This window comes from Orbicella faveolata, unplaced genomic scaffold (assembly GCF_042242905.1).
Source record: "Orbicella faveolata isolate gen_17 unplaced genomic scaffold, um_ofav_v1 contig_1, whole genome shotgun sequence".
NCBI classification, from domain to species: domain Eukaryota; kingdom Metazoa; phylum Cnidaria; class Anthozoa; order Scleractinia; family Merulinidae; genus Orbicella; species Orbicella faveolata.
Genome location: NW_028301536.1, coordinates 24968622 through 24984669, shown reverse-complemented (window position 1 = coordinate 24984669; position 16048 = coordinate 24968622). Strand labels below are relative to the sequence as shown.

General features: G+C 41.1%; 3 protein-coding genes, 1 long non-coding RNA gene and 1 pseudogene across 6 annotated transcripts; 3 read left to right on the top strand and 2 right to left on the bottom strand.

The window, feature by feature from the left end:
- Window positions 1–1503: 1503 nt before the first annotated feature.
- Window positions 1504–6042, bottom strand: LOC149118510 (histone H3). 3 transcript variants are annotated; one of them, XM_089297104.1, is made up of 3 exons: window positions 5594–6042; window positions 2818–3865; window positions 1504–2206 (listed from the first exon to the last, which is right to left on the bottom strand). In XM_089297104.1, exon 1 carries the CDS (start codon window positions 6009–6011, stop codon window positions 5601–5603), a length of 411 nt encoding a protein of 136 aa, XP_089153230.1. In that variant the 5' UTR covers window positions 6012–6042; the 3' UTR covers window positions 1504–2206; window positions 2818–3865; window positions 5594–5600. The 3 variants fall into 3 exon arrangements, with proteins under 3 accessions (XP_089153230.1, XP_089153224.1, XP_089153227.1); XM_089297098.1 differs by having other exon boundaries at window positions 2818–6042; XM_089297101.1 differs by having other exon boundaries at window positions 1504–1877; window positions 2818–6042.
- A 439-nt stretch (window positions 6043–6481) lies between these two features.
- LOC110060941 (histone H4) lies at window positions 6482–6863 on the top strand. The gene has a single exon (XM_020767748.2). The coding sequence runs from the start codon at window positions 6514–6516 to the stop codon at window positions 6823–6825; it is 312 nt and encodes a 103-aa protein (XP_020623407.1). The 5' UTR covers window positions 6482–6513; the 3' UTR covers window positions 6826–6863.
- A 479-nt stretch (window positions 6864–7342) lies between these two features.
- Window positions 7343–8054, bottom strand: LOC110060939 (histone H2A). Its single transcript, XM_089297062.1, has one exon. The coding sequence runs from the start codon at window positions 8017–8019 to the stop codon at window positions 7639–7641; it is 381 nt and encodes a 126-aa protein (XP_089153188.1). The 5' UTR covers window positions 8020–8054; the 3' UTR covers window positions 7343–7638.
- Window positions 8055–8273: 219 nt separating this feature from the next.
- Window positions 8274–8779, top strand: LOC149118509 (histone H2B.1 pseudogene; annotated as a pseudogene).
- A 1283-nt stretch (window positions 8780–10062) lies between these two features.
- LOC149118508 (uncharacterized) lies at window positions 10063–14446 on the top strand. Its single transcript, XR_016209531.1, has 3 exons — window positions 10063–10283; window positions 11918–11983; window positions 13382–14446. It is a non-coding gene; the product is annotated as an uncharacterized LOC149118508 (long non-coding RNA).
- Window positions 14447–16048: the final 1602 nt, after the last annotated feature.

The window sequence follows — 16048 nt, the reverse complement described above, 5'->3', positions numbered from 1 at the left end:
GAGCGTTGTTTATTCATTGTATATTTACGCGGGGTATATTAAGATATTTTTGCGCGCTTAGCTGGACTTTCATTTCCAGCTCAGAGATATGTTTCCTTTGTGCTGCTGAAGTAGTGGTATAGTTCTTGGAGAAATGCCTTCGAGAATATACTATTTCTGTCAGTTTGCCATACGGTAAACTTGTCTGCGCCTAAAATGTTTCAGACGCAACATCACTTCCAGAAATGCGCAGTAGTATTTGAAATTTGACTGTTGACATTTCTCTCAATGAGGCTGGGGCTTTTATGCGACCACACATTTATTATATGTATATCATTGAGAAAATTACAGACAGGCGCGTGTCAGTTTACACTGCAGTTACTGCAGTGTAAATGGAAAGTGACTAATCAGTGCGGATCGCGGGTCGCGGGTAAACAGCGCAGGTCGCGGGTACGCGTTGCGGGTCGAGGGTAATCAGTGCGCGTCACGCAAATAATCATAAACAAAAAACCTAAAATAAACATTTTGATAGACCAATAAAGGAGGATCGTTGGTAGACCTATCTTCAAAAATGTTTTTTAAAACACATGTTCCTTTGGCCGGCTCTCGTGACCCATATTATGTTTATAAATTAAATGACCGGCGTGGTAATCCTGATAAGCTGTCATTTGTTTGCAAGACAAGTAAGTTTAAAGCAAAATTCGCAGCTATTGTAACATGGACAGAACTGAAGACCATGTCTTGAGTCAAGAATTTGTTTTTTCCACGAGAAGGTGAAGAGGTGCAAAGGTTTGGTTTCACTGTCTGATAGCGTCTTTCATCCTCTGCTCGGAAGACATATACCTTTCGCCACAATGGAATGTGAAAATGAAGACTCTTGCTCAGTCGAGCTTTTTTGGAACAACTTTAACGAAGTTCTAAGGAAAGAAAGTCTAAATGAGAAGTAATTCTTTAATCCTCGTGGCTGGGTTACCGACATTGCGGGGTCAAATGTGAAGGGTTGGGTGACAGTCAAAAGAGTCAAGACTTGCAAATGTTATTTTCTAAGATTGTCGGAACCGGCAGGCTCCAAAGTTAAGAGAAGAGGACAGAAAATGTTTTAAACTGAACTGTGCAATGGTCTTTTAGAGGTTGAAAGCCCGGTTTCATACAACAAGGCCAAGGAAGACTTAGAGAATTTGATTAAAGAGGACAGCGATCGAAAATATTTACACAGGGATCGAGTGGTGGCACAAAGGAGGAAATGATATATTTCGGGCATTTGTACCGTTACTAAGTACCCCGAAAATGAATCAAGCGAAAACCATTCACGCCAGCTGGGTGAAAAGGGACCTTATGAACATGATCCTACCCGATGCAGCTTATGTACGATCGGCAAAACGCAAGTGTGTAGTCGAGGAGGTCTCACGAGGCAAGAGGTGGTCGTTACAGGCCGATAGGAAGCAGACTATTTGTACAGAGGCTTCAAAAGGGAAAGCAAGCGAAGGAGACATTTAAAACTAAATCAAGTTATTCGCAGCCGTCTCTCGAAAGAACGTTTATTGTTGTTAATTCTAAGAGTGAAAGTTCCGGTTACAAAGTTCAAATTGGAAATAATCCCTCGTGCGAATGTGAAGATTTTTCCAAAAATTCGGGCAAAGAACTATTTAAACGCATCATATGGACAATATTAGATATTTTCAGAGTGCCGGAGAACGGTTATCTTCTATAGCAGTTCTTCCTGGGTTAACTGACAGCGAAGTTTTGTTAGTTTTGGGTAACACACCAATGGTTATCCCGCCCAGATCCAGGAAACCAATAGTAGATCTCTTGAGAAAAGACGCCAGGAACCAGCATGCACGGATTTTGACTTGAGGAAAAAAGAAAAAGAAAAGAGGAACTGTGCCAAGATGTCGAGCCTGTAGAAATTTGCAAAATGAAGGAGAGTTTATTATTATTATTATTATTATTATTATTATTATTATTTTGAATTTTTATTTTTATTTTAACTTTTTTGAATAACTTTAATTGTGATTCACACTACTTACAACACTGCTACAACTACTAAAGTCCCTTACATTACTAACAAAACTTGTTATACAATTCAATTATTATGCACTACGTATAGGTAATCATACGGTTTCGAGTTCAACTTGGAATTAATTTGCACGAGTGAGTTTTTCAAAAAGCTGAAATTACACGAGCCGCTTCTGCGAGTGCAATTTTTGGTACATTTCTTTGCCGTCCTCTGCAAAACAACAACGGGAAATGATCAAATTCTGCGTTGTCTGGAGAACGTGAACCAGAACGGCTAATTTTTCGTATTTCTATTTGGAATTGAACGCATTCGTAGCATATTTAGCAGGGGCAAGCTTTAATACCGACAGACGCACTGGATAGTTCCAAATAAATGCGAAATCCCAAAGTAAAATAGAAACACATTTTTTACTAGGCGTCGTCCTTGCCGTCGCCGTCGTACATGCGTAAGGCCCCTACGTAACCCGCGCCAATTCACCCGCGACCCGTAACCCGCACTGATACACTCCCTATCAACATGATCAACGGCGCCAAAAACTAATACGCGACTTCGCTGAATTTTACAACATTCGTTGATCACACAAGGAATCTTTAAATTAAGAATTGTTCATTTGAACCAAGAGACCACCTCATTTTCTCTTGTTTGAACGCAATTATTATTTTGGCCCAGGGGGGCGGGAATTTGAACGAGCCAATCTTCAAAAGTTCAAATGCCTGGGGGGTTTCCGGGGGGGATGTTGAACAGGGATGGACTTAGGGGGAGGGTGCCGGGGTGCCCCCCCCCCCTGAGATGACATACGACTTTCTAATGCCTTTGTTTACCTCACCAGTCAGTTACGTCCCCTCCTAAGAATAATCCTGGATTCGGTCCTGTTCATCAATGCCCTGTAATGATGAACTGTAACATGTATCATTGCTTAGCTCTTACAGAATTAAGAGTAAAATTCTAAATGAAAGCTTTCTTATCCCTAAGTAACCTTGACGTCTCCGAAATAGTGTTACGTTTGCTCTGTTAAAGGCAGGTCTAACAATTTGGTCGGAGCATCACACCGTGAAGTACAAATGGCGGACTGAATCAGTTTGTCCTTGTCGTTCGAACTTCAGATACGTTCAGTGTCTGGAAATCGAAAGGAGGGTCAATTAGATCAGAGAAATGTACGGTTAAGGAGTTCATTTTTCCTAGTATTTACAACATTTCGAATGATAGCGACCTGAACTACAGTTATTTAGCTGCGAAGACGAAATATTGTATAAATAGTTACTACTTTATCAACTTTTAAGCTTAAAAAAGCCAACTAATGAGGTTGGCGAGGCTGGTCCTCTCTTGAAGATGGCTTTGAAGAGAGGCGCCGCCGGTGGAAAACTTCTACACACCAAGGGAGTTGGTGCTTCAGGCTCCTTCAAGGTGCCCAAGGGGGAAAAGAAGGAGAAGAAACCGAAGAAGCCCGCTGTAGAGAAGAAGTCCGCCGCCAAACCAAAGAAGCCCGCCGCCAAGAAGGCAGGGAAGAAAGCGGCGGTAAAAAAGGCCGCAAATAAACTAGCGGCGAAAAAGCCAGTAGCAAAGAAACCCAGTAAGGAAGTAAGAAAGCAGCAACAAAGAAGCCCGCAGTAACAAAAAAGGCGGCTTAGAAGCCTGCAGCCAAAACGTTCTGCAATAAAGTGGCAAGGAAACCCGCGGCGAAGAAGCCCGCCAAGAAGCCAGCTAAGAAAGCTTAGGCTCCTTTAGGAGCCACCGTATGAAATGAACGAGCAATAATCAACAGAGCACTCTACCAGGAACAGAGTCCTTTCTTTGATCTCAGAAGCTATAAACTTGGGCTGTGTGAAGCCTTTGGCTCGTCCTGTCTTCTATTCCTTGCCCGTAAAATACCTGTAGGTTACAAATTATTCGATATTCAATTAAAGAGATTCAGTAAGTATCAATATTATTAAAACTCAGTATTTTCAATATATTTTTTTTTCTGAAGATTTTATGACTGAAAGCTCGCTTTGACTGTGACGCTTTGAATTGCGGGACTCATGGTCTTGTGCGCGTCACGCAAAGCCAGTACCGTGTTGGAAAAGACCATAACAACGCTTTCAAAAATTTCTCTCCTCAGTAGCAATAAAATACCAAATAAGGAATCGATCAACTGAACCCCGAAATATTTTATTTGAAATGAGAAATACTTCACTTGCAAAGCCAAGGGAAATTTTTTACCAACGCCTATTTCAAACTACAGTGCAACTGAACCTCCGGTTGCGACAACCTCTCGTAAGCGACCACCTCTCCTCGGCGACCAGTTTTCCAAAATACCAAAAGTTTCCAAGTCAAATCAATATATTTGAAACCTCTTGTAAGCGACCACCTCTCGTAAGCGACCGCGACCACTTTTAGAGCTGAAAGTTTGAAATTTTCTTTTGTTTTTAACTTCCCGTAAGCGACCACTTGACAGATAATAGTGCGAAAATTGGATAATAAGGTATTGTAACATTATTGCATTCCTGGGTAGTACCGGATTTTTTCTCGAGATTGATTTTTCACATGAATAAAACATTTAAAATTTTAAGAGAAAATGCACATACACTGTACTCTATCAGTCTTAAAAGAGACGACCAAAATGTATTAAAATTACCATATGCTAATAAGGCAACATTTTGATCCAATATGCAGTTCTAAGCTCTCGTAAGCGACCACTTCCCGTAAGCGACCACATAGGCTTGACATTTTGGGTGGTCGCTTACGGGAGGTTGGACTGTAGGTTACTTCGAACCGAATTCAACCCCGCTCAATTTTGGAGAACGTGTCACACACAGCTACTCCCTGATGCACTTCGTTTTTCGTTTCTCCCACCAGGCTCCTCGCGGCAGCGCCGCATCTCGCTGCTTGGTCGCGCGCAACCTCGTTCCCAGGGTCTCTCATCTTACCGCCACCTCGTTCGCTCCAGGGCGCGGTAAGATGAGAGACCCTGGGAACGAGGTTGGGTCGCGCGCTCTACAACGACTAAACCGCCAGCTACGCAGGCTATTCTTTGGACTAAACTATAATACCGCATCCAGCGTAAAAATTATGTGCTCACGTTAGACGCTGATCTGTTTCTTTCGAGCCTCGCCGTTTCAAACAAGTGTTCTTTTTCTTTGTGAGTTGGAAATAGCGGAGTTCAACCTTAGAAATGCATACGCGAATATTGTAGTCTGCGCCGGCAAGGAAAATCCACGCGTACGCGTATTCCTTCCGAGACTAGCATTCGCCCCTACAATAGACAGTGCCGGCTAGGTACTATATATTGTAGAAACTTGAAAAGATTTGATTTGGATTTTTTTACAACTTCAAACTAAAAAGGAAGTAGTCTGGATCTCCGAGAGGTTTCTTTCATGCATGCAAACGCTGCATCGCCTCGCGGTTTAGAATTTTTGCTCTACAACTACCCCGCTCCTACGAGAAGTTTCTATCTTTTTTTTAACTTTCTGCTCAAACGCGCGCCGAATCAATATCTATGTTTTATTTACTGCGAAGGGAATACCATAATTTGTTGTAATAGACCAATTGGTCATTGCTTTTGTTAATGTGGTAGCTCCTAAAGAAGCCGTTTGTTTTGTAAAGGACTGTAATACCCACGTGCACTTTATGCTCGTTCTCCGCGGATTCGGCGGGCAAGCTGAATATCCTTGGGCATGATGGTGACGCGCTTGGCGTGGATGGCGCACAAGTTGGTGTCTTCAAACAGACCAACAAGGTAAGCCTCGCTAGCTTCTTGAAGAGCCATCACAGCGGAGCTCTGGAAACGCAGATCGGTCTTGAAATCTTGAGCGATTTCTCGCACAAGACGCTGGAAGGGCAGCTTGCGGATCAGCAACTCGGTGGATTTCTGGTAACGACGAATCTCTCGAAGAGCGACTGTACCAGGCCTGTAACGATGAGGTTTCTTGACTCCACCAGTGGCAGGAGCGCTCTTACGAGCTGCCTTTGTGGCGAGCTGTTTTCGTGGAGCTTTTCCACCAGTTGATTTACGAGCAGTTTGCTTTGTACGTGCCATGTTTAATGTCGAGAAATATCACTGATAATATCAAAATAACGTTACAAACGGATTTATACCTGGCGGGCTTGTTCCTGATTGGCTCGAATCTATGAGATTTGATTGGTTCAACATAATCACCAAATAATTTCACGGTTCTGTGACTGTATTTCGATCCTAGGATTTTTTTTCAAGAATATAAGAACATTTCTTCGCTACGATTCAAACAAAAATCGCTTGAATAGATGCAAAGTTAGACTTCAGTTATGAATTTTTATGGAGGTTTAATCAATGATAAGGATTCGTCTCCCTTCACAGAATGTGCTGAATGAAAGTCACAGAATGAATGCAGTCAGAGAATGACACAGTATTAATTAACTGACCCTCGGCTTTGTTGTATGTAGTCAGCCAATAAGAACATGGATATTCGTGTTGTGTTTTCCGAGAGGTCATTCTTCACCTTATAAAAAGCAGGAACGGCGCAAAGTTGGCTATATCCCAGTAATACAAGTAAGCAATCAACATGTCTGGTCGCGGTAAAGGAGGCAAAGGTCTAGGAAAAGGAGGCGCCAAGCGTCACAGAAAGATTCTCCGTGACAACATCCAAGGCATCACCAAGCCAGCCATCCGTCGTCTTGCTCGCCGTGGCGGTGTCAAGCGAATCTCTGGCCTGATCTACGAGGAGACTCGTGGTGTTCTCAAAGTTTTCCTTGAGAACGTGATCCGTGATGCTGTGACATACACCGAGCACGCCAAGAGAAAGACTGTGACAGCCATGGATGTGGTTTACGCACTGAAGCGACAAGGCCGTACTCTGTACGGATTTGGCGGTTAGACTGCACAGTCTGCCAACACAACAAACGGCTCCTTTAGGAGCCACCAAATCTCTCAAAAGTCGTGACCAATAAAATGTTTATTTATGATTCATGATATAAGCAGCAAGATTACAAACACTAATATTCATTGCTCAAATATTCGACAAATATTTTACGATATCCTTTAGCCCGAACAATGGCGAGCTTTTATTGTTTGTTCACGCGAGGTTTTGGCGCCTGCAACGGTCGACCAAATTGCTCGCGCGCACAGCTTTAACGGTTCGCAGCTCTGATATTTTTTAAATTTGCTAGGAAGGGGCTTGCACATAGGCACGATTACCAGCCGCTGTCCGGGAAAGGACCCCGCGCTAAACGTAGACCGGACACGAGAGAGCGGGGGAAATCGAGCCTAGCTTGCACAAGGCTGCTCATAAGTATTTCTTGGTTTTTGCCATGTGAATTGTGCGCAAGACGTGTATTTCGGGTCTATAAAAGTTCATAAGATAGATTGCGCGCGGTTGCCGGTATTCAAAAGTTTGATTTATATCTGCGCAAATCTCGAGCGCGAGAAAACTTTAGCGCGCTGTTGCAGACAAAAGGACGGATAAGTAGCATTTTAGTGCATTGTAAATACTGGATTTCAACAAACCGAGAACCACGTTTTAGTTTGAATAAAGAAGCAGTTGGTGTGGGGCTTTGGAGCTAAAATTGAAAGTAGAGCCGATTTTTGCTGACAAATGTTTCTTTTGTATGTTAGTATTCATGTTGGTCAAAGACTTTTGTTATATTTGGTGGCTCCTAAAGGAGCCGTTTTTTAGCGAGTCAAAGCTTATTTAAGCTTTGGGTTTCTTCTCCGTCTTTTTGGGCAGAAGTACAGCCTGGATGTTGGGAAGAACACCTCCCTGTGCGATGGTGACACCGGCGAGCAGTTTGTTCAACTCCTCGTCATTGCGGACAGCCAACTGAAGGTGACGGGGAATGATTCTTGTTTTCTTGTTGTCACGAGCAGCGTTGCCCGCCAACTCGAGGATCTCAGCGCTCAAATACTCGAGAACTGCAGCCAAGTACACTGGAGCTCCGGCGCCAACACGCTCAGCATAGTTTCCTTTGCGAAGAAGACGATGGATACGACCAACTGGGAACTGAAGCCCTGCTCGGGATGAGCGGCTCTTGGACTTGGTGCCCTTTGCTTTTCCTTTACCGCGACCAGACATGATTGATTGTAAAACTCACGAGAATAACTTTCTAAGTGAATGAAACAGAATTGAGAGCCGCTAAAATTTATTTGCCATTAGTTGAATAAAGAGGATCGAAATGCACCAATAAGAACTTTTAATTTGACAAGGTACGATAAAGTCACACAATAGTATAAAGAAACATCATGCGAAATAATAGGACCCCTAAGGTCTGACCAATCAGGAATCGAGCATTTCGATCCTTATGGTAATTGAACCTTTCAAAATTACATTATAAATACAAAATGCATCATCCAGTCTTCATTCAAATCCATTCTGATCTACAGACATGGCACCCAAAGTCGCAGGAAAGAAAGGGGAGAAAAAAGCCGGTAAGGCAAAGGCCGCGGCTGATGGAAAGAAGAAGAGAAGGGGAAAGAGAAAGGAAAGCTATGCTATCTACATCTACAAGGTGTTGAAACAAGTTCATCCCGACACTGGTATCTCAAGCAAAGCCATGGGCATCATGAACTCGTTCGTTAACGACATCTTCGAGCGCATCGCCACCGAAGCTTCCCGTCTTGCCCACTACAACAAGAAATCAACCATCAGCTCACGCGAGATCCAGACCGCCATCAGGCTACTTCTGCCCGGTGAACTGGCCAAACACGCCGTGAGTGAAGGAACCAAGGCTGTGACCAAATATACCAGCAGCAAGTAAACTCACTTTGTGGGTTTCCCGCTAAAACAAACGGCTCCTTTAGGAGCCACCAAATGTTATAAAAATCAATGACCAACAGCATAGTCTTTTGTGCCTGATTTCAATAGGCTTTTGTCGTAATGCGCATAAGACCGCTCTTACGAAATTCTAAGCCTCCCGCCTAAACTAACGGCGTGACTAAAGTGGTCGCATAAACGTGAAATGTCTACTGTGCGTTCCGAATCTATCTTATTCTTTGATGTTCGATTCAACGTGAACCTACTTAATTTCGTTTTCTGGCTCCTGTTCGTGTTTAATAGAAATATGAAAGAAAAAGGCAAATCTTTGTGGAGAAATAAATTTGATAATGTAAGGCGACTAGGTCACGCAGGAGGTCCAAAAGATCGCGTATTTGTCGTTCTCTTATTTCGCGCGTGTTCAACGAAGTTTTCGCATCTGATAGCCAGCGGGACCTCGCGCGCGAGTAGTTCGTTTCGTGCGCGAACGTAACGTGCCCAATTACCATATTCTCCTCGCGCCTTCTCCAACGGCACTCCCACTCCCTCACTAACTAGGAAAGGGAATTTTGAAACACTGATAAAGGGACGAGAAGCAGTAAGCCAGTGTGATATTTGTCGCCGAGCGGCCATCGGTCGTGTCTAGTCTCGTCTTCTCATCAGTAGTAAGTCCACAGGAGAGCGTTTTATTACAAATGGGATATCCGGAAGTACACAGGATTTTAGTTAGCCTGCAAATACTGTCACGTTTTGCAGTCTATGTCACCTCTTATATCTCGGCAATATGATGATAACAAAAAAAATTTGAAGAATAAGCTTTTGCGCACACGTGTGGCAAGCACGTAGCCGTTTAAAAGGGGAAGGAACAAATGTGACGCAAGGTTTTGGTGCTTTAATGGATTTTCTTTCGAAAAATTTCCTGCGATCAGCCTCCACACAAACATACGCTCTCCATGCCGAGAGTGCTAGCCAGTTTTTAACCTGAGATCAGGGAACGCCTGATCGCAGGTGTAATAGCAAGTTTTAGGACAGGAATTTGTATTTTACCAGAGAGATGGGCTCCTGATTTTATTTAGAATTTGGCTTATGCATAGTTGACAACTGACCAGCATCAAGACCAGAGATCTGAGATGAGCTGTAAACGTCTTTTATTGAAGTTTCTTCTTGTTTTGCGGAGTAAGCAAATAGAATGGTAGCCGTAGTGAAATTCATAATTATTTTTTAGTGTTTTATCGTCAAAGTGCGGTGTAGGGGCGATTTTCAGCTTCAAGTTTGGACGCTAATACTTCACCGCTTAGAGGCCCTGTCTCTCCCCTCCCCACTGCCGTCACTTTCTAGGTATTTCCCATTGATCTTTGCGGGTGTAGTTCGTCTCCGCCATTTTGGCACGTGTGCAAGAAAAATAACGGAAAATTGAGTTTATCGTAATTTTAAAGGCTTTTTCTTTGTTTTCAAACGGCTTGAGCCGGTGATATTTCTTGATCTGGGTCATAAGCCAAATTTCTTCACCTTTTTACTTGTCGGAACCAGGAGGTGGAATGTGGAGACGTTTGTTGACAACCTCTGAGGACCGTCCCTGGACGAAGGTAAGCTGAGGCAAGCGCGCTTTTACATTGTTTTGCGTTTTGATCACCTTATAGTTTGATTACATAAATACTTGACTAGGTAATATGATAGGACATAAGCGTTGCATGTGTATCCATCAGAGTTTATTCTGCTTTTAAGAGGCACATAAACTGAGAAACATGTAGCGCAATATTTCTGGTGGCCATTCCATTTAATATCCCCACCCCTCCCCCCTCCCCCTTATTGAGTGACTTTGAATTTTACTCCCTCAGAAAAGTTAACTTTTTACCCCCTCCCCCATTACCAAGAAAGGAAGATCAAAGTGAGAACATGCTTCCCCAAAGGTGCTGACACAATTGCCCAGGTTGGGAAACGGCCTTTAATGACTTCCCGCTCCCCCTCAGATTTCCTAGCACCTCAATCGGGGGAGTGGTACAGATAGAAAAATGTAATGGATTCTTAGTTTGCAGATAAATTCGCAAAGGAAAATCGGAAAAAGAAGGCACCTTTTTGACAGAAGTTTGCAAATTATATTTTATGTACAAATGTTCAAATGTGGACTATGCTTAAGGACATACGTGCTAATTCTTGCGTATCCTTACTGTGCACACAAACTCATGCGCCACATCATGCATCAAGCGCACGCTGAGTAGTAAAATGAGCAATGATACGGCAGATGGCCATTGGTATAGTTTTGCCTGGATTTAACAATCTTGGACGTTTGGTGACCCCTATTTTTCTTTTGATGGATCAGTTTCTCTACTGATTTTCTATGTTTAGAGAAAAAATGAAGAAAATCTATCAATTAGAAATTTGAATGTTGTGTAAAATACATCATCCAATTCCGTTCTTTTTAGCTCTCCATTTATCTGTGCGGCAGTTTCAAATGCCTCTTGAAGGGTTAAGTTTTATGAAAACATTGGCAACATTTGGAATTATTTACACAACAGATTCACTTATACAAAATATTACTAGGATAGTTTGTCTCCATTGATTCATCTTTGATATCTTAAGCTAAAAACCCCAGAGACCATAGTGATTTACATGCACCAATATTTCATAATCAGACTAGTTTTCCACATACTTTATCTCTGGAATGTAGTCTGTGGGCCCCCAATTTTTCTTTCACTTTGGAAACAAGCAAATCACTATCTGTGTGCAGCAGAAGTTAGAAGAAAATCTATTGAGTAGAACATTTTTGTGCGAACATCCTTAAGCTTATATTTTAAATTTGTTTCATGTTTAGAAGCTTATCCTCTGCATTTCCAATGACCTTACAAAAGCTTGGTATGGATAATTGCAGGACAGCACAATGCGTTCATGTGTGGGCTTATATTTTGACACCAATAATGTAATAGAGCCATGCTTAACATGAGCCATTCCAATAGCAACAAAGATTGGAATTGGGTGATGAAATCAAAATTCTCTTGTACAGTGTGTGCATACAACTTAGTGGCAAATTAAACAAATTCCATTCTTTTGTTATCTTTGTCAATGGTTTGTGGTGCTAGAAAACCCCTGCAAAAAAACCTTCCCTACTTTTACATATGTGGGAGGATGGCAGTCACATAGATATATGTGCCTCTGTGTTGGGACCATGCTCCCTTTACAGCACATGTTTCAACTAAACACTGATATTAATCTTTTTTTCCAGATGAGATTTTAACAGAACACCAAATGGTTCATGGCTTCCTGCAGTCAGCATGTAGCATTTATCCAGGTAAGCAAACTGATTAACAATTCTTGATTAACTTAGTCAAATATTCACCAACTACCAATTGTGGTATGAAATATTTTGCATGTTTTAATTGTTGTGATTTTTGCTGTTTTTTTTTTTTTTCCATGACGTTTGTAAACAAAATCGTGCAAAAAAAATGTTGCTGCAAACATTTTTCCAGCAAATAGTATCCAGCTCCTGAAAATCCATGTAATCTATATCACCAGTAATAAGCAATTTGCTTCTCTCTACATTAATTAGAAGCATGCCTTTTGGTGGAACTTCAATATTGAATTACACTATTACACATTGTCAAAGAACCATATGATACAAAGCTATGAGATTCCATGTTCATACAATTATATTGAAAATCAATCAGCCATTTGAACGACACATTTGACAGTACCCTTCCCTGGTGAAAATCTTTCAAGGATCTTCAAGTAACCTTGAGGATCTTCATGAGGATCTTTGTGAGGTTCCAGTTTCAGTTCCAGTTTCCAGTTTCAAAGTATAAAACCAAACTCGACATACAGTGTACGCGTGCATTGTCTCATTCCCAAAGGTAAAATTATCACGTGGTAAAGTTCAGTCAACTGGAATGAAGTTCATCGCATACAAAGCTTAAAGTAATGATCGGCTCTTGGAATTATTAAAGTGTTTCATTTTATTTTACTCTCAATTTCAGTAATTTATAATGCTCAGTGTGCATGTATTTTTTTCAGTCTGGATGATAGTCCACTCAAGCTCTCGATCTTGATTTTATCACATTGATTTTAGTCGCCGGCTGGCGACTTCCGTTTCAAGTTAGTCGCCAGCTCCAAAATTCTAGTCACCATGGTGACTAAAATGGTCACAATTTGGAGGGTTGTATATTATTATTCAGTTTTGTTTTTACAGAACTTTTGGTCTTGTTTGATTTTGTGAACCTCCACATAATTTGATCAGTATAGATGCTGTTGCTGCATACTTAAGTTGTTTTACTTCATACACTCGTCATTGCTTATGGAAATACGGTATTTCAGAGTTATCAACCATTCACGAGAGTGCTATGTGACCCTTTAAAATGTCTTTTACAACTGATGAATATTAATATGACCCTTTTAAAGCTTTTGAAGATGAATTCTGAAGGAGCCTATCTTCAACAGACACCCTGTATTAATTGGACACTAGCACAGGTCCTAAGGTTGTGTGCCTAGGACATGTTTGACTGTAGGTGTCCTATTTCAAACCTACATGTATTTTACCTCTGTGCAGAAAGATCATGAAAACTATGACAAAAGCAGGTTTAAAGTAGCTTCAAATTCCGTGAACTGTTTAGTGGTTGGTAATCACTTAGTTGTCTTGTAATATTTTTAACTTGGCACTGAAGGAAGGTATTAACTAAAATCTTTCATTTTCCAGATCAGATGCCATCAGTGACAAAAGGGACCAAAGCATGAAGCAGTTTTAAATCTTTAGAAGGGTTGCATGATTTGTTTTGCAATCCAGGTTTCGGGTGACCCAGGTTAACAAAGCTCTTGAATAAGCCAAGTTCAACACTAATAAATTGAATTCAGTCATGCAATCTATTCTGCCATGGTTGATTTGTGCAATGAATAGACTGAAGAGCTCTCAAATAACAATCATTTTTTCTTAACAATATTGTTTAATTGATTTAATTTTAAATCAAATGATTGTTGAAATATTCTGAAGCTATGTTCAAAAGTCCTACTCAGCCAACAGACTAGTTAACTGACTGATCATTCACCTGATTGATTGACTGACTGACTGACTGACTGACTGACTGACTGACTGATTGACAGACTGATAGACAGAGGAACGGACGAATGGATTGACTGACGGACTGACAGATGGATGGAAGAACAGAAGGAGGGACTCGCTAACCAACTGACTGACTGACTGATTGATTGATTGACTTAGAAATGGACTGCCTGATTGATTGACTGACTGGTGGATTGTCTAATATACTGACTGGCTGATTGGCTAACTGATTGTCAGACAGGCTAATTGACTGGTTGACTGATGGACTGACAGAGTGACTGACTGATGGGTTGTTTAACTGACTGATTGCCTAACTAACTGACTGACAGGCAGATGAACTGACTAAATGATTGACTGACTGTGACTGACAGACAGACTGCCCAACTGACTGACTGACAGACAGACTGATCTGACTAACTTACTCACTGACTGATTGACTGCCTGCCTGCCTAGGACGGGTGATCAATTGTCTAATTAATTAATTGACTGACTGACTGACTGACTGGCTGGTTAATTCTGTGGTTGATTGACTGACTGACGGATTGACTGACTGACTTGCTGATTGATTCTTCGATTAATTGATTGATTGACTGAGATACCGACTGGCAGACAGATGAACGCACTGACTGAGAGACTGATCAAGTGCTGAAGACCAAATTTTGAACCTTTTGTTATCATACTGATTGACTGATTGATTAAAAGAAATAGGGATAGAAGAACCTGCTGACAAATGGACAACTGAACAACACACTAACAGACAGCCATGTTAGTCAGAAAGAGGGACTAACAGACAGACAGACAGACAGACAGACAGACAGACAGACAGGCAGAACAATTTAGACAATCAGTCTGATTGGCAAACTTGATTTTAACTTCAGTTTTATAGAGAGCCTCTGTTTATTCATGTGATCTTGGTACAGTACATTGCATGTCTAACATATCAAACACAGTCAAACCTCTGTAAGTGACCACTTGGGGAAAAGTGACCGTCTCAGGTCTGACAAACAAGTCTCAGAATTGTCTTGTGCAGCCAAATTACTAAACTTTCATATGCAGTCCATTGGTTTTGCAAAATTCATAACAGGTCACCTGTGGGTGGTTTGACTGTATTTCATTTAACTGTAATCCTTGATGGGTACGTTTTTCAAAACATTTTCCTTGCTTCACTACTGCTTGGTTGGGTTTCATTAAATTCGGCAACATGCTTGTTCAGTCGAAAAGAACCACGCCATTAAATCTCATTTCCTAAAGACGTGACTGATTTAGGTTGTGTTACTAAAACAACGTAGTGTCGTGCAGGACAAGAAGCACGTGTGTCTAACTATTAGTCTTGGAGTTCAAAACTTTAGCTAAAGCAGACCTCTTTCAGTTACACTTTTTCCAAGCAACTGCAAAGTTAGAAGATAAACAGTTCTTTCAAATTTGTTCTTTTCCAGCAGATTGAGAATTGTTTTGAAAACCGTAGAGAAAACAGCATTTTAAAGAGCAACTGATTGCAGAACTAAAGTTCACAATATTGTTTGATCTTTCAAAAATATTAATGTAAATATTTAATATGATGCATGTAAACAGCATGCAGAAATCTGCATGTTTTTGTTTTTAGGATTTCCAGCCCAAGTTGTTTTCACAAATTAAAATTGTAGCTTTGACAACAAATTCGCTGCAATCTTGAACAAATTTCTTGATGTTTCCCAGTTTGGAAATTATGGAATAAAAATTACGCGCAGAAATGTGGGTGTTAAATTGCATGCTGGCTAGCATAGATTTATTTTCGGTTGTTTCTTGACAGCAAATATAAGCATGACAAGCATCAAAAATATTCATTTCGTATCTGGCTTCAAATTTTTCTCGGGTTTACTGGCGATTTATTTGGAAATAAGCCCCACAATGGAATTTTAGTTGAGGGTTTTGAAAAACGTTCTCTGAGCCAGTCTCAAGAGTGATGGGCATATTATTTCTCCTTACAATATCGATACATTTCCAAGCAGACAGGTGACAGGAATAAAGAAAATTATCAGCTCGGGATACTGTCTTCATATATCACCAAATTCTCAAAACTAGGATCAAAACACAAAGGGCAATTAGTAAGGAGAATTCATATGTCCAGCTTGGGATTAATATGTTTACAGTAACTGAGGTCCTATTAAGACTAAGCAGTATGATTCCAGACTGGTTTTAGCAAACGGTTTGTTTCTGTTACAATGTGCGCCACAGATACATTCAAAATTTAACAGGAGAACAACGCGGCACTTAGGATCGTCATGGAACTGGACATAACATTTTGTCATGCTTGTCCCTTTGTGTGAC

Excerpts from the sequence above, each read along its gene's own strand:
- LOC149118510 (XM_089297098.1), bottom strand. The coding sequence starts at position 6,011 with ATGGCACGTACAAAGCAAACTGCTCGTAAATCAACTGGTGGAAAAGCT.
- LOC110060941 (XM_020767748.2), top strand. The coding sequence starts at position 6,514 with ATGTCTGGTCGCGGTAAAGGAGGCAAAGGTCTAGGAAAAGGAGGCGCC.
- LOC110060939 (XM_089297062.1), bottom strand. The coding sequence starts at position 8,019 with ATGTCTGGTCGCGGTAAAGGAAAAGCAAAGGGCACCAAGTCCAAGAGC.